The 22,459-nt window shown below is 40.2% G+C and overlaps 1 protein-coding gene across 6 annotated transcripts in view; it reads right to left on the bottom strand.

The window, feature by feature from the left end:
• Window positions 1–22,459, bottom strand: part of LOC139746557 (prenylcysteine oxidase 1-like) — a 631,496-nt gene that overhangs the window by 266,306 nt on the left and 342,731 nt on the right. For 4 of the 6 annotated variants that reach the window (XR_011712173.1, XR_011712172.1, XM_071657914.1 and 1 more), the window contains 2 exons: window positions 8,996–9,113; window positions 1,423–1,629 (listed from right to left, as the gene is read on the bottom strand). Coding sequence is in view for 4 of the 6 variants with exons in the window: in XM_071657912.1 (XP_071514013.1) it covers window positions 1,423–1,629; window positions 8,996–9,113 (325 nt within the window). In the remaining 2 variants the exon portion in view is untranslated. Of the gene's footprint in view, window positions 1–1,422; window positions 1,630–8,995; window positions 9,114–18,624; window positions 18,758–19,007; window positions 19,121–22,459 lie in introns of those variants that run through there. The other 2 variants (XM_071657913.1, XM_071657915.1) reach the window with 2 other exon arrangements.

Below are 22,459 nucleotides of genomic sequence, written 5' to 3' on the forward strand. Positions count from 1 at the left end.
ATAAACGCCCATACATGTATATATACGTATCAACATATACACATAAACATATATATATACACACACACACACACACACACAGACCTATACATATATACACATGTACACATTCATACATGCTTGCCTTCAATCCATTCCCAGCACAACCATGCCCCACAAGAAACAGCATCACTATCCCCCACTTCAGCGAGGTAGCACCAGGAAAACTGACAAAAAAGGCCACATTCGTTCACACTCAGTCTCTAGCAGTTACCAAAACTACAGCTACCTATTCACATTCAGGTCCCAAAGACCTTTCCATGGTTTACCCCAGATGTCTTACATACCCTGGTTCAGTCCACTGACAGCACGTCGACCCCAGTATACCACATCATTCCAATTCCCTCTATTCCTGGCACTCTCCTGTATTTTCATGCACCAATCGCTCAAAATCTTTTTCACTCCATCCTTCCACCTCAATTTGGTCTCCTGCTTCTCCTTGTTCCCTCAACCTCTGACACATATATCCTCTTTGTCAATCTTTCCTCACTCATTCTCTCCATATGTCCAAACCATTTCAAAACACCCTTTTCTGCTCTCCTCTCTTACCCTTTTGTTACTTACTCGATCAAACCACCCCACACCACATAGTCCTCAAAAACTTCATACATATATACAAATATTTATACATCTTCTTCCATTACAGCCTCAAAGAGTGACAGTCCCAAATGAAACCAGTGTCAGTGTGTACTGAAGTACTATATAACTTAGTGCAGCTGGGTAGCACAATGTAGTAAGAGACTATAGATAAGAACTGTAATTGATTCTATTATGTCCTGTAAGCTCAATGCTTACTTTAATTCAGCAATGCATGGTTTTTCTTCCATTCTTTTTCCCGCTGGCTACTGTAGCCAGATTGAGTGGAAGGTAGGGAGAGAGCCTTATAATTTTTTTCTAATCTCTGCTATCTTTGTGTTAGTGCAGAAACTTGCAGTAAACCTAGCAACAAGCCTTCTGTTATCTGTGTAACAGCAATGTCCGTGTACGTTTAAAAAGCATTATGAAAGAAAGCCTTTTCTATAATTGCTAAGGGGATATAAGATTCTTTCATGAGAGTTTACCTATTTCAAGGAGAGATATGCTTTTCGTTCCAATCAAACATCCAAAACATGGCCAAAACATAAGCTTATTTATGTACACATTCTAAAATCATTAAAAAGACATTCATTTATACAAACTACCCTTTAAATTTCAATCATGTTAGGTAGCTACTTTGTAGTTCTCTTAATAGAAAAAAGACAAACTGAAGGATGAACGGAAAGAAAGAAGTGAATCAATAACCAGTGAATTGGTTAGAGATGAAGCAAAATTATTTAACTGGCTATACAAACCAATATGTAACTACAACTAGTTTAATAAAATCAAGGGAGTGTAAGCTCTTACCAAACATAGATGCAAAATCAACCATATACTGATTCTTGGGGTGAATGATACTTCCGCCAACCTCATAATTATGTCCAGCTATAGGTATAGTAGCTAGTCTTCCTCCTACTGTCCCTGATTCATAGAGGTCTATGATAGCATTATCTCCAAACAGCTGCTGTAGGAAGTATGCCGTCGAAGTACCTCCTATACCCCCACCAATTACAGCTGCAAGAAAAAAAGCAACCTATTAATGCTATATTCATCCTTTTCTTACTAAAGGCTCTAGTCACAGAAAAAAAGTCCTCAATGAGGCCAGGCTTTAAGTGAAACAGTAAAGGGGCTAAAGGGCTACAAAAAGGGGGAAAAGATGAATATTTGAGTTCCTGATGAAGTAGAGGTGCCTTGGTTTTTAAATGGGATAGGTCAAAGCTATCACTAAAAATGTGAAAAGACAGAGTTCCTAAGCTCATCTGTATGTAGTAAAAGAACCAGACATCACAATGGTAGAACCTGTAAGTTGCATGTGGCCACGCAATAATCATGTAATCAGCTTGCTGATTACAACATGGTGGCAAGTAAGCAGCCAGTCCTAACAAGCAGAAATGATGTGTAAAGTATTAAGGTTACATTGAAAGATCTAATGAGTTACACTGCTTGAAATAACTGTTAAGTATGTGAAACTTATTCTGTTCTGTTAACTACATAAAGCTTGTTCTGCTCAGGGTGTAAAAACAGTACAACTATTCAGATAAGAATCTTTGGATCTAATTAGAACTTCCAGTTTCTTTAGGGCAGAGTTAGCTACTTGTGTAATGTGGAGTTTCCAGGGAAGAGATGACATTATGATGTTACTGAGGAAAGAAAGAGTATGGGTGTGGTGAGAAGGAACTTGATAAGTAGTGTGCACGATGTGTGGTCTAAGAGAGGGTTGAAAGGAACTTTGTCATATCTGGCTGTAACATGTAAATTTGTCTTTTACCATTCAAGGTACAGGACTAGATATAAGAGTGAAAAAAAAGATAAAAGCAAAGACTGAGAAAAGAGAGGGTAAACTGTATCTTCCAAGTGAGGTTAAGTGATGAGATGAGAGGAATAAAAATTTCAGGATAAAGATAGGGTGATGTGGAGGAAGTTTGAGACTTATATTAGGGGCTGCTGGAAATGTGCATATGTTAAGATTATGGTAAGAGACATATAGCATAGGGGAATGAAGATCTAGGAAAATGACTAGAGGAAAGAAAGTTTGAAAGGAGATGCCAAATCTACCAAAAACAAACAGGGATGAATGGAGGATACAGAATGTAGACTATAAAGCCCTGGATGCTATCATATATCAACAAAAAAGGAAATCAAATGAGGATCTTGGATGAAAATTGTATCAGACTCAATGAGAGACTGACATGATAGCTAGAAAGTGGATATGTGCAAATGAGACTATTTAGTGCATTCCTGATGCTATCTTCCAGAGGTGGGAGAAGCTATTGTGTGTATAAAAAAAAAAATGCTATTCAGGAAAAATTTCAGTCTTAGGACTGAAAGTACATAAGACAAGTCTGAAAGAATGTTAAAGAAAGAAGTTTTCAAGAGAAGGAACATATCAAAAGAAGTGACTGGAGGCGATAGTTAATGAGACGTATCCATTGATAGAGTAACAAGAAAAAAAAAGGGTAAGGATATAGAAATAAGTTTATGGTAAAGGAAAGCATTACTAGGGAGGCAGCTTGAAGAGCAGTAAGCCCCTCAAAGAATGGAAAAACAAGGGATATAGATGGAGTGGTTAGTGAGACAGTGAGTAGTGGAGGTGAAACTGCTGTGAGGTGGATCTGAAAAGTGTGGATGGAAGCATAGATGAGTAGTCAAGTACCCGATTATTGGATAAAGGCATTAATTATTCCACTGTATGAAGGAAAACAGAGTAAGGGTGATGTACTTTAGCCAAGTAATCACCGTTACCTTAATTCTTATTCTTCACTCAAATGCTTCAGTCTAGTCTATGTTTGGTATTCATCGATGTATCATCTATTTATCCATCTACCTATCATTATTACTCTGTTCCTAATGTAAATGGGAAGATTATGTAAATACTGCCTAAGTAATAACACTCACACGCATCTTCAACCCACATCCAGAGTGTTTAAGTAAAACATGAATTTTCACACTTGTAAAAGTACGTCTTACTTTGTCATTTTCCTTGTTAGGTTAATCTGTCAAGTGAGATCAATGTATAGGAGGGAAAGACACAGGACTACAGGATGACCTTTTCATATTAATTTGCTATATGACAGATCAAAATTCAACCTGAAGATCATAAAAGATGCATGTAAAAATTTTATAAACAAAGGCATATTCTTCTTGAATTAGCATATGGGTTTCCCTTGAATACATACTTAGAAAAGGTCATTTAAAGTGTAACCTCAAAGCAGAAGATTTTAATTGTAAGCAAAGGGAGATTTACATTTTAGATTCTTTTCCCTAGATCCAGTATTTTTAATTTTGGACATTTAAAAAATAATACATTGAAAATGTAAACAACTAAGGCATATAAAACTACTGAAAATTTATACAACTGGGTAATATCATTGTTACAGGCTCTAGTTTCCAGCATGTACTTAAGGGTAAAAAAAAACACCAGTGACTGGCATGAGGAGCTTGACATCACTACAATAGCAGTCAAGAATTTGTAGGCCATATATTTTAGTAAGTTATAGTACACAGTGCTTAAAAATTTTACTGTAGTTTATAACTATATCTTTAAAAGATAATATGTTCATGATATCAATTTTCTGTATTTCCTGGTTCACTTTGTACTCTTTTGGGAGATTTTACTCTACTGATTGTGGTACTTCATAACTGTTTGCATATAATCTGAACATCACTTGCTTATTTATCATACTTTGTCGCTGTCTCCCACGTTAGTGAGGTAGCGCAAGGAAACAGACAAAAGAATGGCCCAACCAACCCACATACAAATGCATATACATAAACATGCACATATACATACCTATACATTTCAACATATACTTAAATATACATACACAGACATATACATATATACACATGCACATTGGGGTGTCTAAATGTGTGCGGAGGAGAAAAAAGGAGAGATAGGTAGTATGTTTGAGGAAAGAAACCTGGATGTTTTCGCTCTGAGTGAAATGAATCTCAAAGGTAAAGGGGAAGAGTGGTTTGGGAATGTCTTGGGAGTAAAGTCATGGGTTAGTGAGAGGACAAGAGCAAGGGAAGGAGCAGCACTACTCCTGAAACAGGAGTGGTGGGAGTATGTGATAGGGTGCAAGAAAGTAAACTCTAGATTGATATGGGTAAAACTGAAAGTGCATGGAGAGAGATGGGTGATTATTGGTGCATATGCACCTGGGCATGAGAAGAAAGATCATGAGAGGCAAGTGTTTTGGGAGCAGCTGAGTGAGTGTGTTAGTAGTTTTGGTGCACGAGACCGGGTTATAGTGATGGGTGATTTGAATGCAAAGGTGAGTAATGTGGCAGTTGTAGGAATAATTGGTGTACATGGAGTGTTCAGTGTTGTAAATGGAAATGGTGAAGAGCTTGTAGATTTATGTGCAGAAAAAGGACTGGTAACAGGGAATGCCTGGTTTAAAAAGAGAGATATACATAAATATACGCATGTAAGTAGGATAGGCGCGCGAAAGAGAGACTTTTGGATGTCAATATGCAGAGAGGTGCAACTGGAGGGATATCTAATCATTACCTTGTTGAGGCGAAGATGAAGTTTTGTAGAGGTTTTCAGAAAAGAAGAGAGAATGTTGGGGTGAAGAGAGTGGTGAGAGTAAATGAGCTTGGGAAGAAGACCAGTGTGAGGAAGTACCAGGAGAGACTGAGTACAGAATGGAAAAAGGTGAGAATGAAGGACGTAAGGAGAGTGGGGGAGGAATGGGATGTATTTAGGGAAGCAGTGATGGCTTGCGCAAAAGATGCTTGTGGCATGAGACGCATGGGAGGTGGGCAGATTAGAAAGGGTAGTGAGTGATGGGATGAAGAAGTAAGATTATTAGTGAAAGAGAAGAGAGAGGCATTTGGACAATTTTTGCAGGGAAATAATGCAAATGACTGGGAGATGCATAAAAGAAAGAGGCAGGAGGTCAAGAGAAAGGTGCAAGAGGTGAAAAAGAGGGTAAATGAGAGTTGGGGTGAGAGAGTATCATTAAATTTTAGGGAGAATAAAAAGATGTTTTGGAAGGAGGTAAATAAAGTGCGTAAGACAAGGGAACAAATGGGAACTTCAGTGAAGGGGGCTAATGGGGAGGTGATAACAAGTAGTGGTGATGTGAGAAGGAGACGGAGTGAGTATTTTGAAGGTTTGTTGAATGTGTTTGATGATACAGTGGCAGATATAGGGTGTTTTGGTCGAGGTGGTGTGCAAAGTGAGAGGGTTAGGGAGAATGATTTGGTAAACAAAGAAGAGGTAGTAAAAGCTTTGCGGAAGATGAAAGACGGCAAGGGAGCGGGTTTGGATGGTACTGTAGTGGAATTCATCAAAAAAGGGGGTGACTGTGTTGTTGACTGGTTGGTAAGGTTATTTAATGTGTGTATGGTGAGGTGCCTGAGGATTGGCAGAATGTTTGCATAGTGCCATTGTAGAAAGGCAAAGGGGATAAGAGTGAGTGCTCAAATTACAGAGGTATAAGTTTGTTGAGTATTCCTGGTAAATTATATGGGAGGGTATTGATTGAGAGGGTGAAGGCATGTACAGAGCATCAGATTGGGGAAGAGCAGTGTGGTTTCAGATGTGGTAGAGGATGTGTGGATCATGTGTTTGCTTTGAAGGATGTATGTGAGAAATACTTAGAAAAGCAAATGGATTTGTATGTAGCATTTATGGATCTGGAGAAGGCATATGATAGAGTTGATGGAGAAGCTCTGTGGAAGGTATTAAGAATATATGGTGTGGGAGGCAGGTTGTTGGAAGCAGTGAAAGGTTTTTATTGGGGATGTAAGGCATGTGTACATGTAGGAAGAGAGGAAAGTGATTGGTTCTCAGTGAATGTTGGTTTGAGGCAGGGGTGTGTGATGTCTCCATGGTTGTTTTATTTGTTTTATGGATGGGGTTGTTAGGGAGGCGAATGCAAGAGTTTTGGAAGGAAGGGCGAGTATGCGGTCTGTTGTAGATGAGAGAGCTTGGGAAGTGAGTCAGTTGTTCACTGATGATACAGCACTGGTGGCTGATTCGGATGAGAAACTGCAGAAGCTGGTGACTGAGTTTGGTAAAGTGTGTGAAAGAAAAAAGCTGAGAGTAAATGTGAATAAGAGCAAGGTCATTAGGTACAGTAGGGTTGAGGGACAAGTCAATTGGGAGGTAAGTTTGAATGGAGAAAAACTGGAGGAAGTGAAGTGTTTTAGATATCAGGGAGCGGATTTGGCAGTGGATGGAACCATGGAAGCGGAAGTGAATCATAGGTTGGGGGAGGGGGCGAAAGTTCTGGGAGCTTTGAAGAATGTGTGGAAGTCGAGAACATTATCTCGGAAAGCAAAAATGGGTATGTTTGAAGGAATAGTGGTTCCAACAATGTTATATGGTTGCAAGGCATGGGCTATAGATAGAGTTGTGCAGAGGAGGGTGGATGTGCTGGAAATGAGATGTTTGAGGACAATATGTGGTGTGAGGTGGTTTGATCGAGTAAGTAATAATAGGGTAAGAGAGATGTGTGGTAATAAAAAGAGTGTGGTTGAGAGAGCAGAAGAGGGTGTTTTGACATGGTTTGGTCACATGTAAAGAGTGAGTGGGGAAAGATTGACCAAGAGGATATATGTGTCAGAGGTGGAGGGAATGAGAAGTGGGAGACCAAATTGGAGGTGGAGAGATGGAGTGAAAAAGATTTTGAGTGATCGGGGCCTGAACATGAAGTAGGGTGAAAGGCGTGCAAGGAATAGAGTGAATTGGAACGATGTGGTATACCGGGCTCGACATGCTGTCATTGGATTAAACCAGGGCATGTAAAGCATCTGGGGTAAACCATGGAAAGTTCTATGGGGCCTGGATGTGGAAAGGGAGATGTGGTTTCGGTGCATTATACACAACAGCTAGAGACTGAGTGTGAACGAATGTGGCCTTTGTTGTCTTTTCCTAGCGCTACCTCGCGCACATACTGGGGAAGGGGGTTGTTATTTCATGTGTGGTGGGGTGGCGATGGGAGTGAATAAAGGCAGACAGTATGAATTATGTACATGTGTATATATGTATACGTCTGTGTGTGTATATATATGTATACGTTGAGATGTATACTTTCTTTCTTTCAAACTATTCGCCATTTCCCGCATTAGCGAGGTAGCGTTAAGAACAGAGGACTGGGCCTTTGAGGGAATACCCTCACCTGGCCCAATTCTCTGTTCCTTCTTTTGGAAAAAAAAAAAAAAAAAAAAAAAAAAAAAGTATATACATGTGTATGTGGGTGGGTTGGGCCATTCTTTCGTCTGTTTCCTTGTCCTACCTCGCTAACGCAGGAGACAGGAACAAAGTAAAATAAATAATTATAGCATATTTATACATGCTGCCTTCATCCATTCCCGCCGCCACCCCGCCACACATGAAATGACACCCCCCTCCCCCAGCGTGCACGAGGTAGTGCTAGGAAAGGACAACAAAGGCCACATTCGTCCACACTCAGAATCTAGCTGTCATGTGTAATGAACCAAAACCACAACTCCCTTTCCACATCCAGATCCCACAAAACTTTCCATGGTTTACCCCAAATGCTTCACATGCTCTAGTTCAATCCACTGACAGCAAGTTGACCCAGGTATAACACATCATTCCAATTCACTCTATTCCTTGCATGCCTTTCACCCTCATGTATGTTTAGGCCCCAATCGCTCAAAATCTTTTTCACTTTATCCTTCCACCAACAATTTGGTCTCCCACTTCTCGTTCCCTTCACCTCTGACGCATATCTCATCCTCTTTGTCAATCTTTCCTCTCTCATTCTCTCTATGTGACCAAACCATTTCAAAACACCCTCTTCTGTTCTCTCAACCACACTCCTTTTATTACCACACAACTTTCTTACCTTTTCATTACTTACTTGATCAAACCATCTCACAGCACATATGTCCTCAAACATCTTATTTCCAACACATCCACCCTCCTCTGTACAACCCTATCTATAGCCTATGCCTCACAACCATATAACATTGGTGGAACCACTATTCCTTCAAGCATACCCATTTTTGCTCTCCGAGATAACTTTCTCGCCTTCCACACATTCTTCAATGCTCCCAGAACCTTCACCTCCTCCCACACCCTGTAATTCACTTCCGCTTCCATGGTTCTATCCACTGCTAAGTCCATTCTCAGATATCTAAAAAACTTCACTTCCTCCAGTTTTTCTCCATTCAACTTACCTCCCAATTTACTTGTCCCTTAACCCAACTGAACCTAATAACCTTGCTCTTATTTATGTTTACTCTCAACTTTCTTCTTTCACACACTTTACCAAACTCAGTCACCAGCTTTTGCAGTTTCTCACCTGAATCAGCCACCAGTGCTGTAAATCAGATACAAACACACTAGTATATAAATAAAGGATCAAAATGAGGAGACATTTCATTTAACATTTACCTATTTTTGCAGGGGCAGTGACAGAGTCACTAATGCCCTGTAGAGACCATGAAGTTCTCACTTGAGTCAGAAGGCCCAGCAAGCACAATTTTCCAGCTTGATGCATATTTCTGCTATTCTGTATAAAAGGGAAAACAAGAAAATCAAACTTCTATGTTGCTTTAACTGTGATAATTCTATGGACCTCAGACCTTAGAATGAAATCATTCATGATCGAAGAAAATGAGAAAGCTACAAAATATAATAATAAGCAGTTTCAAGTCATAATAAATGACATTCAAGGAAAGAGATCTAACAAAGAAAATCTAGCTTTCAGGCAACACAATCAGGGATCTTGCAATTCTGGTATGGTGCAATAATTTGCTCATTATGTACAACTGTACAAAAGCTGTGCATCATGTACAATTGTAAAACAGCCGTGCACTGTAAATACATCCAATGCAGATGTTCAGCAAATTTTCTTAGTACCTAGCTTTCTTCAATCACTGTAAGAAAAAAGTTTTAGTTTCAAAAAGGCTGTATAATTCATAATGGTTACATACCACACAAAATGTGAAATGGAAATAATATGGTACTTGGAAGCTGAAGATTGTGTTACCCTAAACAGTGTATTTCCACTGTCACTTGTAGTATATATTATGATTAAAATTTTCACTTCAAGTTACTCTTGTACAACATAATTAAATGTACATGGCTGCTGAATGCTTGTGTTAGCTTAAATAAAAAGCTGAATGCTAACACAGATTAAAAAAAATGTAACCCTTTTTCTTTTTCATATAAACCTGTTTACATATATCCCTGGGGACAGGGGAGAAAGAATACTTCCCACACATTCCCTGCGTGTCGTAGAAGGTGACTAAAGGGGATGGAGGCAGGGGGCTAGAAACCCTTCCCTCCTTGTATTTTAACTTTCTAAAAGGAGAAACAAGAAGAAGTCATGCAAGGAGTGCTCTTCCACCTTAAAGGCTCAGATTGGGGTGTCTAAATGTGTGTGGATGTAACCAAGATGAGAAAAAAGGAGAGATAGGTAGTATGTTTGAGGAAAGGAACCTGAATGTTTTGGCTGAGTGAAATGAAGCTCAAGGGTAAAGATGAAGAGTGTTTGGGAATGTCTTGGGAGTTAAGTTAGGGGTTGGTGAGAGGACAAGCAGTAAAGGAGGCAGGAGTTGTGGGAGTATGTGATAGAGAGTAAGAAAGTAAACTCTAGATTGGTATGGGTAAAACTGAAAGTGGATGGAGAGAGATGGGTGATTAGTGGTGCCTATGCACCTAATAATGAGAAGAAAGATCATGAGGCAAGTGTTTTGGGAGCAGCTGAGTGTGTTAGTAGATTTGATGCATGAGACCATGATGGGTGACTTGAATGCCAAGGTGAATAATGTAGCAGTTGAGAGTATAATTGGTGAACATGGGGTGTTCAGTTTTGTAAATGGAAATAGTGAAGAGCTTGTAGATTTGTGTGCTGAAAAAGGACTGGTGATTGGAAATACCTGGTTTAAAAAGAGAGATATACATAAGTATACACATGTAAGTAGGAGAGATGGCCAGAGAGCATTATCAGATTACATGTTAATTGACAGGCGCATGAAAGACAGACTTTTGGATGTTAATGTGCTGAGAGGGGCAACTGGAGAGACGTTTGATCATTATCTTGTGGAGGTGAAGGTAAAGATTTGCAGAGGTTTTCAGAAAAGAAGAGAGAACGTTGGGATGAAGAGAGTGGTGAGAGTAAGTAAGCTTGGAAAGGACACTTGTGTGAGGAAGTACCAGGAGAGATTGAGTGCAGAATGGAAAAAGGTGAGAGCAAATGACGTAAGGGGAGTGGGGGAAGAATGGGATGTATTCGGGAAAGCAGTGATGGCTTGTAAAAAAAAAGATGCCTGAGGCATGAGAAAGGTGGAAGGCGGGCAGATTATAAAGGGTAGTGAGGGGTGGGATGAAGAAGTAAGATTGTTAGTGAAAGAGAAGAGAGAGGCATTTGGATGATTTTTGCAGGGTAGTAGTGCGAATGATTGGGAGATGTATAAAATAAAGAGGCAGGAGGTCACGAGAATGGTGCAAGAGGTGAAAAAGAGGGCAAAGGAGAGTTGCGGTAAGAGAGTATCATTAAATTTTAGGGAGAATAAAATGATGTTCTGGAAGGAGGTAAATAAAGTGCATAAGGCAAGAGAACAAATGGGAACATTGGTGAAGGGGGCTAATGGGGAGGTAATAGCAAGTAATGGTGAAGTGAGGTGATGGAGTGAGTATTTTGAAGGTTTGTTGAATGTGTTTGATGATAGAGTGGCAGAAATAGGGTGTTTTGGTTGAGGTGGTGTGCAAAGTGAGAATGGTTTGGTAAACAGAGAAGAGGTGGTGAAAGCTTTGCGGAAAATGAAGCCAACAAGGTGGCGGGTTTGAATGGTATGGCAGTGGAATTTATTAAAAAAGGGGGTGACTGTGTTGTTGACTGGTTGGTAAGGATATTCAATGTATGTATGGTTCATGGTGAGGTGCCTGAGGATTGGCAGAATGCATGTGTAGTGCCATTGCACAAAGGCAAAGGGGATAAAGGTGAGTGTTCAAATTACAGAGGTATAAGTTTGTTGAGTATTCCTGGGAAATTATATGGGAGGGTATTGATTGAGAGGGTGAAGGCATGTACAGAGCATAAGACTGGGGAAGAGCAGTGTGGTTCCAGAAGGGGTAGAGGATGTGTAGATCAGGTGTTTGCTTTGAAGAATGTATGTGAGAAATACTTAGAAAAACAGATGGATTTGTATGTAGCATTTATGGATCTGGAGAAGGCATATGATAGAAATGAGAGAGATGCTTTGTGGAAGGTATTAAGAGTAAATGGTGTAGGAGGTAAGTTGCTAGAAGCAGTGAAAAGATTCGATCAAGGATGTAAGGCATGTGTATGAGTAGGAAGGTTCTCAGTGAATGTCGGTTTGCGGCAGGGGTGCATGATGTTTTCATGGTTGTTTAATTTGTTTATGGATGCACGAGTTTTGGAAAGAGGGGCAAGTATGCAGTTTGTTGTCGATGAGAGGGCTTGGGAAGTGAGTCAGTTGTTGTTCACTGATGATACAGCACTGGTGGCTGATTCGGGTGAGAAAATGCAGAAGTTGGAGACTGAGTGTGGTGAAGTTTGTGAAAGAAGAAAGTTGAGAGTAAATGTGAATAAGAGCAAGGGAATTAGGTACAGTAGGGTTGAGGGACGAGTTAATTGGAAGGTAAGTTTGAATGGAGAAAAACTGAAGGAAGTGAAGTGTTTTAGATATCTGGGAGTGGATTTAGGAGCGGATGGACCATGTAAGTGGAATTGAGTCACAGGGTGGGGGAGGGGGTGAAGGATCTGGGAGCGTTGAAGAATGTTTGGAAGATGAGAACATTATCTCAGAGGGCAAAAATAGGTATGTTTGAAGGAATAGTGGTTCCAACAATGTAATATGGTTGTGAGGCATGGGCTATAAATTGGGTTGTGTGGAGGAGGGTGGATGTGTTGGAAATGAAATGTTTGAGGACAATGTGTGGTGCGAGATGGTTTGATCAAGTAAGTAATGAAAGGGTAAGAGAGATGTGTGGTAATAAAAAGAGTGTGGTTGAGAGAGCAGAAGAGAGTGTATTGAAATGGTATGGTCACATGGAGAGAATGAGTGAGGAAAGATTGACAAAGAGGATATATGTGTCAGAGGTGGAGAAAACGAGAAGTGCGAGATCAAATTTGAGGTGGAAGGATGGAGTAAGAAAGATTTTGAGCGATCGGGGCCTGAAAATAGAGGAGGGTGAAAGGCGTGCAAGGAACAGTGAATTGGAATGATGTAGTATACAGGGGTTTACGCAGTGTCAATGGATTGAAGCAGGGCATGTGAAGTGTCTGGGGTAAACCATGGAAAGTTCTGTGGGGTCTGGATGTGGAAAGGGAGCTGTGGTTTCAGTGCATTATACATGACAGCTAGAGACTGAGTGTGAATGAATGTGGCCTTTGTTGTCATTTCCTAGCACTACCATGCATGCATGCAGGGGGAGGGGGTTGTCATTTCATGTGCGGCAGAGTGGCGACGGAAATGGATAAAGGCAGCAAGTATGAATTATGTACATGTGTATATATATATACATATATTACAGAGGTATAAGTTTGTTGAGTATTCCTGGTAAATCATATGGGAGGGTATTGATTGAGAGGGTGAAGGCATGTACAGAGCATCAGATTGGGGAAGAGCAGTGTGGTTTCAGAAGTGGTAGAGGATGTGTGGATCAGGTGTTTGCTTTGAAGAATGTATGTGAGAAATACTTAGAAAAGCAAATGGATTTGTATGTAGCATTTATGGATCTGGAGAAGGTATATGATAGAGTTGATAGGGATGCTCTGTGGAAGGTATTAAGAATATATGGTGTGGGAGGAAAGTTGTTAGAAGCAGTGGAAAGTTTTTATCGAGGATGTAAGGCATGTGTACATGTAGGAAGAGAGGAAAGTGATTGGTTCTCAGTGAATGTAGGTTTGCGGCAGGGGTGTGTGATGTCTCCATGGTTGTTTAATTTGTTTATGGATGGGGTTGTTAGGGAGGTAAATGCAAGAGTTTTGGAGAGAGGGGCAAGTATGAAGTCTGTTGGGGATGAGAGAGCTTGGGAAGTGAGTCAGTTGTTGTTCGCTGATGATACAGCGCTGGTGGCTGATTCATGTGAGAAACTGCAGAAGCTGGTGACTGAGGTTGGAAAAGTGTGTGGAAGAAGAAAGCTAAGAGTAAATGTGAATAAGAGCAAGGTTATTAGGTACAGTAGGGTTGAGGGTCAAGTCAATTGGGAGGTGAGTTTGAATGGAGAAAAACTGGAGGAAGTGAAGTGTTTTAGATATCTGGGAGTGGATCTGGCAGCGGATGGAACCATGGAAGCGGAAGTGGATCATAGGGTGGGGGAGGGGGCGAAAATCCTGGGGGCCTTGAAGAATGTGTGGAAGTCGAGAACATTATCTCGGAAAGCAAAAATGGGTATGTTTGAAGGAATAGTGGTTCCAACAATGTTGTATGGTTACGAGGCGTGGGCTATGGATAGAGTTGTGCGCAGGAAGATGGATGTGCTGGAAATGAGATGTTTGAGGACAATGTGTGGTGTGAGGTGGTTTGATCGAGTGAGTAACGTAAGGGTAAGAGAGATGTGTGGAAATAAAAAGAGCGTGGTTGAGAGAGCAGAAGAGGGTGTTTTGAAGTGGTTTGGGCACATGGAGAGGATGAGTGAGGAAAGATTGACCAAGAGGATATATGTGTCGGAGGTGGAGGGAACAAGGAGAAGAGGGAGACCAAATTGGAGGTGGAAAGATGGAGTGAAAAAGATTTTGTGTGATCGGGGCCTGAACATGCAGGAGGGTGAAAGGAGGGCAAGGAATAGAGTGAATTGGAGCGATGTGGTATACCGGGGTTGACGTGCTTTCAGTGGATTGAAGCAGGGCATGTGAAGTGTCTGGGGTAAACCATGGAAAGCTGTGTAGGTATGTATATTTGCGTGTGTGGACGTATGTATATACATGTGTATGGGGGGGGGTTGGGCCATTTCTTTCGTCTGTTTCCTTGCGCTACCTCGCAAACGTGGGAGACAGCGACAAAGTATAATAAAAATATATATATATATATATATATATATATATATATATATATATATATATATGAAGGTGCGCGTTCATATACACTTTATTCGTATTCATATAACTCCGTGTTGTACAGTCAGGTTCGGTAAAATGCTATCAGCTGGCTATGTGTTCTGTTCGGAAACAACCGATAGACCCCGTTGCTCACCATTGTGAGATGAAGAGTATTCGAGTACTTAGTATTTCGAATAGTTGTTTCTTATGATACAGTCCCTTAGCCTAGCGGTTAGCATGCCTGCCTCTTGCACAAGGGGTCCCAGGTTCGATCCTGGCTGATGGAGCTTTGTATGTTATATGAAGGTGCGCGTTCATATACACTTTATTCGTATTCATATAACTCCACGTTGTACCGTCAGGTTCGGTAAAACGCTATCAGCTGGCTATGTGTTCTGTTCAGGAACAACCGATAGACCCCGTTGTTCACCATTGTGAGACGAAGGGTATTCGAGTACTTAGTATTTCGAATAGTTGTTTCCTATAATACAGTCCCTTAGCCTAGCAGTTAGCATGAATGCTTCTTGCACAAGGGGTCCTAGGTTCGATCCTGGCTGATGGAGCTTTGTATGTTCTATGAAGGTGTGTGTTCATATACACTTTATTCGTAATCATATATATATATATATTTTTTTTTTTTGCTTTGTCGCTGTCTCCCGCGTTTGCGAGGTAGCGCAAGGAAACAGACGAAAGAAATGGCCCAACCCACCCCCATACACATGCCTTGATTCAATCCACTGACAGCACGTCAACCCCGGTATACCACATCGCTCCAATTCACTCTATTCTTTGCCCTCCTTTCACCCTCCTGCATGATCAGGCCCCGATCACTCAAAATCTTTTTCACTCCATCTTTCCACCTCCAATTTGGTCTCCCTCTTCTCCTCGTTCCCTCCACCTCCGACACATAAATCCTCTTGGTCAATCTTTCCTCACTCATTCTCTCCATGTGACCAAACCATTTCAAAACACCCTCTTCTGCTCTCTCAACCACGCTCTTTTTATTTCCACACATCTCTCTTACCCTTACGTTACTTACTCAATCAAACCACCTCACACCACACATTGTCCTCAAACATCTCATTTCCAGCACATCCATCCTCCTGCGCAAAACTCTATCCATAGTCCACGCCTCGCAACCATACAACATTGTTGGAACCACTATTCCTTCAAACATACCCATTTTTGCTTTCCGAGATAATGTTCTCGACTTCCACACATTCTTCAAGGCTCCCAGAATTTTCGCCCCCTCCCCCACCCTATGATCCACTTCCGCTTCCATGGTTCCATCCGCTGCCAGATCCACTCCCAGATATCTAAAACACTTCACTTCCTCCAGTTTTTCTCCATTCAAACTCACCTCCCAATTGAAATGACCCTCAACCCTACTGTACCTAATAACCTTGCTCTTATTCACATTTACTCTTAACTTGCTTCTTTCACACACTTTACCAAACTCAGTCACCAGCTTCTGCAGTTTCTCACATGAATCAGCCACCAGCGCTGTATCATCAGCAAACAACAACTGACTCACTTCCCAAGCTCTCTCATCCCCAACAGACTTCATACTTGCCCCTCTTTCCAAAACTCTTGCATTCACCTCCCTAACAACCCCATCCATAAACAAATTAAACAACCATGGAGACATCACACACCCCTGCCGCAAACCTACATTCACTGAGAACCAATCACTTTCCTCTCTTCCTACACGTACACATGCCTTACATCCTCGATAAAAACTTTTCACTGCTTCTAACAACTTGCCTCCCACACCATATATTCTTAATACCTTCCACAGAGCATCTCTATCAACTCTATCATATGCCTTCTCCAGATCCATAAATGCTACATACAAATCCATTTGCTTTTCTAAGTATTTCTCACATACATTCTTCAAAGCAAACACCTGATCCACACATCCTCTACCACTTCTGAAACCACACTGCTCTTCCCCAATCTGATGCTCTGTACATGCCTTCACCCTCTCAATCAATACCCTCCCATATAATTTGCCAGGAATACTCAACAAACTTATACCTCTGTAATTTGAGCACTCACTCTTATCCCCTTTGCCTTTGTACAATGGCACTATGCACGCATTCCGCCAATCCTCAGGCACCTCACCATGAGTCATACATACATTAAATAACCTTACCAACCAGTCAACAATACAGTCACCCCCTTTTTTAATAAATTCCACTGCAATACCATCCAAACCTGCTGCCTTGCCGGCTTTCATCTTCCGCAAAGCTTTTACTACCTCTTCTCTGTTTACCAACTCATTGTCCCTAACCCTCGCACTTTGCACACCACCTCGACCAAAACACCCTATATCTGCCACTCTATCATCAAACACATTCAACAAACCTTCAAAATACTCACTCCATCTCCTTCTCACATCACCACTACTTGTTATCACCTCCCCATTTGCGCCCTTCATTGAAGTTCCCATTTGCTCCCTTGTCTTACGCACTTTATTTACCTCCTTCCAGAACATCTTTTTATTCTCCCTAAAATTTAATGATACTCTCTCACCCCAACTCTCATTTGCCCTTTTTTTCACCTCTTGCACCTTTCTCTTGACCTCCTGTGATTATTGGTGCATATGCACCTGGGCATGAGAAGAAAGATCATGAGAGGCAAGTGTTTTGGGAGCAGCTGAATGAGTGTGTTAGTGGTTTTGATGCACGAGACCGGGTTATAGTGTTGGGTGATTTGAATGCAAAGGTGAGTAATGTGGCAGTTGAGGGAATAATTGGTATACATGGGGTGTTCAGTGTTGTAAATGGAAATGGTGAAGAGCTTGTAGATTTATGTGCTGAAAAAGGACTGATGATTGGGAATACCTGGTTTAAAAAGCGAGATATACATAAGTATACTTATGTAAGTAGGAGAGATGGCCACAGAGCGTTATTGGATTTCGTGTTAATTGACAGGCGCGCGAAAGAGAGACTTTTGGATGTTAATGTGCTGAGAGGTGCAACTGGAGGGATGTCTGATCATTATCTTGTGGAGGCTAAGGTGAAGATTTGTATGGGTTTTCAGAAAAGAAGAGTGAATGTTGGGGTGAAGAGGGTGGTGAGAGTAAGTGAGCTTGGGAAGGAGACTTGTGTGAGGAAGTACCAGGAGAGACTGAGTATAGAATGGAAAAAGGTGAGAACAATGGAAGTAAGGGGAGTGGGGGAGGAATGGGATGTATTTAGGGAATCAGTGATGGATTGCGCAAAAGATGCTTGTGGCATGAGAAGAGTGGGAGGTGGGTTGATTAGAAAGGGTAGTGTGTGGTGGGATGAAGAAGTAAGAGTATTAGTGAAAGAGAAGAGAGAGGCATTTGGATGATTTTTGCAGGGAAAAAATGAAATTGAGTGGGAGACGTATAAAAGAATATATATATATATATATATATATATATATATATATATATATATATATATATATATATATATATATATTTCTTTTTTCTTTCAAACTATTCGCCATTTCCCGCATTAGCGAGGTAGCGTTAAGAACAGAGGACTGGGCCTTTGAGGGAATACCCTCACCTGGCCCAATTCTCTGTTCCTTCTTTTGGAAAATTAAAAAATATATATATATATATATATATATATATATATATATATATATATATGTTGAGATGTATAGGTATGTATATGTGTGCATGTGGACGTGTATGTAAATACATGTGTATGTGGGTGGGTTTGGGCCATTCTTTCATCTGTTTCCTAACACTAACTCGCTAATGCGTGAGACAGCGACAAAGCATAATAGAATAATAAAAAATATATATACAGATATATATATTCTAAGAGTGGTGGTATCAGACTCTGCCTGCATGGGGTTGCACCAAGCTTGAAAAGTCATCTTTTGTAAGACTGTATCAAAGAACTCACCCCAGAGAAATCTACATCTCCCTGCCACTGGGAGTCGCGGCAGGGAGATGTATCTATTTTTACATTAATCAATCCCAAATTCACACATTTTCCCAGATAAACATAACCGACACTATTTTTACCTTATTTCATTCCATAAAAGGTAATGATTGGTGTTGCCAGTCTCCTCCCACATGAAGTTACAGCACGAGTGCAGTCCCCTTCAATAAGGGGATATCATTGTCAATGGCCCAAAACAGATACAATCTTATCAAAGAACTTCTCTCCAAAGAAATCCATTACATTCTTGCTACTGAAAGTAGTGCATCCATGCAGGTACAGAAGCCCTGTATAAGGGATCCTTGGATTATATAAACTAAAAGTAGAAAAATAATTTTCCTAATGATTCGTCATACTTCAGTAACTGTTGTTGTGCCTTCTAAACACTTAATTAGCGTTACAGAAATATTCAATCAACATCCAGAGATAATAGAAATGTACAACTAGACTTTAGCCCTGAGCTTACTCTTTCTAGTCTATCATATCAAATCAAGTGTCGGTGGTCCGGGTTATGAAGGCTGCCACTTCTGTAGCTTGAAGGGTTTGTTTACGTCCAGTTGCTGTATTTGTTTACCTCCGGCTACCGTGTTCCTCCTACTACCCCTACATCAGAGGAGGCGAACTCAGACCAAAAATCCAAATTGTAATTTCAGGTCTAGTAATCACTTAATAATTCAATTTCATCATGTAGTGGGCTTACACTATGATATATGATTTTACCTACATAAAGGGTATTGTAATCAAATTATATAGGTTAGTATTATACCCTCAGTCAATATGTGAACATATTGTCTCCTTCTGCGTCTGATTTTGACTTAGCTATATGGGATACCGTATCATTACGCAAATAACTGTTCACCCAGGTATTCTATTTCGTTCTGCTTTTCGTCTCTAATATAACAAGTACTAGGTAATAATTGTACCTTAAAACGTTAAGAAGTTTGACGATAACAACAGAACCAAGGATATGATGCTATGACAAAGCAACATGATTATGCAAAATATATCTAAAGTTGCCAGCTTTTGAAACCGAAGTGGAAAAAGTAATTCGATTCATTACGATTACCACATAAGCAGGAAGAGTGCACATCAATACCCAGTTCTGATCAATGAAAAAAATCTACAAGTATTTCTAATCATGATATACGAAATCTTTACAGCAATCTGTCTTATCAGAAACATGTCATACGACCTCTAAATAAACATTCTCTGCATCATTTGATTTAATTGGTGGTTAGAAGTACTCTGTCTACAAACATGCGCTACTGAGAAAAAAAAAATGCCTTGAATTATACCATCTATCTAACGTATAGTCACTATGTCTCTACCATCATCGACTGTACTGGTGCTTAATACTAGTCACATTTACTTGTCACTGAATATCACAAAATCTCATTTGAATTTCTCATGAGTGTCATATTTATTCATTTTTTCCCCCTTAGATTGGCTGACATCGTCTGAGCTATGTAATCAAGAGCCAGTCTGAGAGAAGTTCCCTATGAGTTTCTTTACTTTTTTCGTTTAAGTTAAAACATATTTCCTCTTCAATTTTTCCTTCTTTCTTTACTTATTTACTACATAATGATGGTCGATACCTATAGTAATACAAACTTTTTACTACTGTTAAACGTTTTTATTTGTATGGGAATGTCTACATTTATACTATACTTCATACATCTGTGTTACGGAATTCACCTAATCACTTCGCTGTTATGTACGTATAAGTTTACTTAATTCATAATCATGCAACTTGTAATCATTTTTGTAGGAAAACATGTAATATATATCATCCTGCGCGTTGAAACAATTTGTTATAAGTATGTAACTGCCGTATTATCACATTCCTTTTTTTTTTTCCTCTCTTTTTTTTTTTGCTTTGTCGCTGTCTCCCGCGTTTGCGAGGTAGTATTCGTAATGTGCGGTTCCTTCTGTTATTTCAGTACAATATATTTCGATCTGGGCTTTTCAAACGTCTAGAAAAAAAATTATTCTGAAAGGAAACTAACTGGATGGTCATCTTAATTTGATATATCAGTGCCGCAGTATGAACAAGCATGTCCGAGGCCACTCTGATTGCTCCCTGGACTTTGACCAAACTTTTCATGATAAATATGAAATGAATAGAGATAAATCCTTTAAATTTTGCTTTTATAGCGAGCAAGATCCGAGGTTACTACAGAAGGAGGAAAACTGAATTGTGTGGGGAAAGAAGAAAGCAACGACAGATGTATTTTGTGAAGAATTTTATACTTAACCACTTATGAAAAGAATGTGTAGATTACCAAAGAAAGAAAGAAAAAAATTATGTAGGCAGATTACCAAAGAAAGAAAGAAAGAAAAGAATTATGTAGGCAGAGAAGAAAGCAACGACATGTGTATTCTGTGAAGAATTTTATACTTAACCACAAGTGGAAAGAAGGTGTAGATTACCAAAGAAAGAAAGAAAGAAAAAAAAAAGAATCAATATATATATATAGGATCAAGCCATCATCTTAAATTCCTCCAGAAAGAGATCTATCTCTCATCTCTCGATGACTTGCAGGGGGCGAACTTGCTGTGGGGCCTCTATACCCATTCATATAACGAAAAGACTATTCAGTGACTTATGTAAAGGTCATATACGCAGTGAGAGCGTGCATGTTTTTAGAAATATCTTGGACATTTGAAGAGAGTGTTCACGATGTTTGATAATGCCTGCAAGATGACGCTGACGGCCAAAATGACCATAGCCGGTAGGCTGAAGGCCAAATGACCAACCAAGACTAAGGGGTATGTTGTTTGTCCTTTTTTTCGGTTAATATATATAATTCCTGAATTGAGATGGGCTGGTGAACTTGTATATTAACATTTCCTTACATGAGGTGGTTTGATCGAGTAAGTAACGTAAGGGTAAGAGAGATGTGTGGAAATAAAAAGAGCGTGGTTGAGAGAGCAGAAGAGGGTGTTTTGAAATGGTTTGGGCACATGGAGAGAATGAGTGAGGAAAGATTGACCAAGAGGATATATGTGTCGGAGGTGGAGGGAACGAGGAGAAGAGGGAGACCAAATTGGAGGTGGAAAGATGGAGTGAAAAAGATTTTGTGTGATCGGGGCCTGAACATGCAGGAGGATGAAAGGAGGGCAAGGAATAGAGTGAATTGGAGCAATGTGGTATACCGGGGTTGACGTGCTGTCAGTGGATTGAATCAGGGCATGTGAAGCGTCTGGGGTAAACCATGGAAAGCTGTGTAGGTATGTATAGTTGCGTGTGTGGATGTATGTATATACATGTGTATGGGGGTGGGTTGGGCCATTTCTTTCGTCTGTTTCCTTGCGCTACCTCGCAAACGCGGGAGACAGCGACAAAGCAAAAAAAAAAAAAAAAAAAAAAAAAAAAAAAAAAATAATAATAATAATAATAATAATAATAAATAATAATAATAATAATAAGAGGGCCTGGAAAGTGAGTCAGTTATTGTTCGCCGATGATACAGCTCTGGTGGCTGATTCGTGGGAGAAACTGCAGAAGTTGGTGACTGAGTTTGGAAGAGTGTGTGAAAGGAGAAATTTGAGAGTAAATGTGAATAAGAGCGAGGTTATTAGGTTCAGTAGGGTTGAGGGACAAGTCAATTGGGATTTAAGTTTGAATGAAGAAAAACTGGAGGAAGTGAAGTGTTTATTTTATCTGAGAGTGGACTAAGCAGTGAATGGAACCATGGAAGTGGAAGTGAGTCACAGGGTAGGGGAGGGGGCAAAGATTTTGAAAGCGATGAAGAATGTGTGGAAGGAGAGAATCTTATCTTGGAGAGCAAAAATGGGTATGTTTGAAGGAATAGTGGTTCTAACAATGTTATATGGTTGCGAGGCATGGGCTATGGATACGGTTGTCCGGAGGAGAGTGGATGTTTTGGAAATGAAATGTATGAGGACAATATGTAA

The sequence above is a fragment of the Panulirus ornatus genome, chromosome 65 (assembly GCF_036320965.1).
Source record: "Panulirus ornatus isolate Po-2019 chromosome 65, ASM3632096v1, whole genome shotgun sequence".
NCBI lineage: Eukaryota > Metazoa > Arthropoda > Malacostraca > Decapoda > Palinuridae > Panulirus > Panulirus ornatus.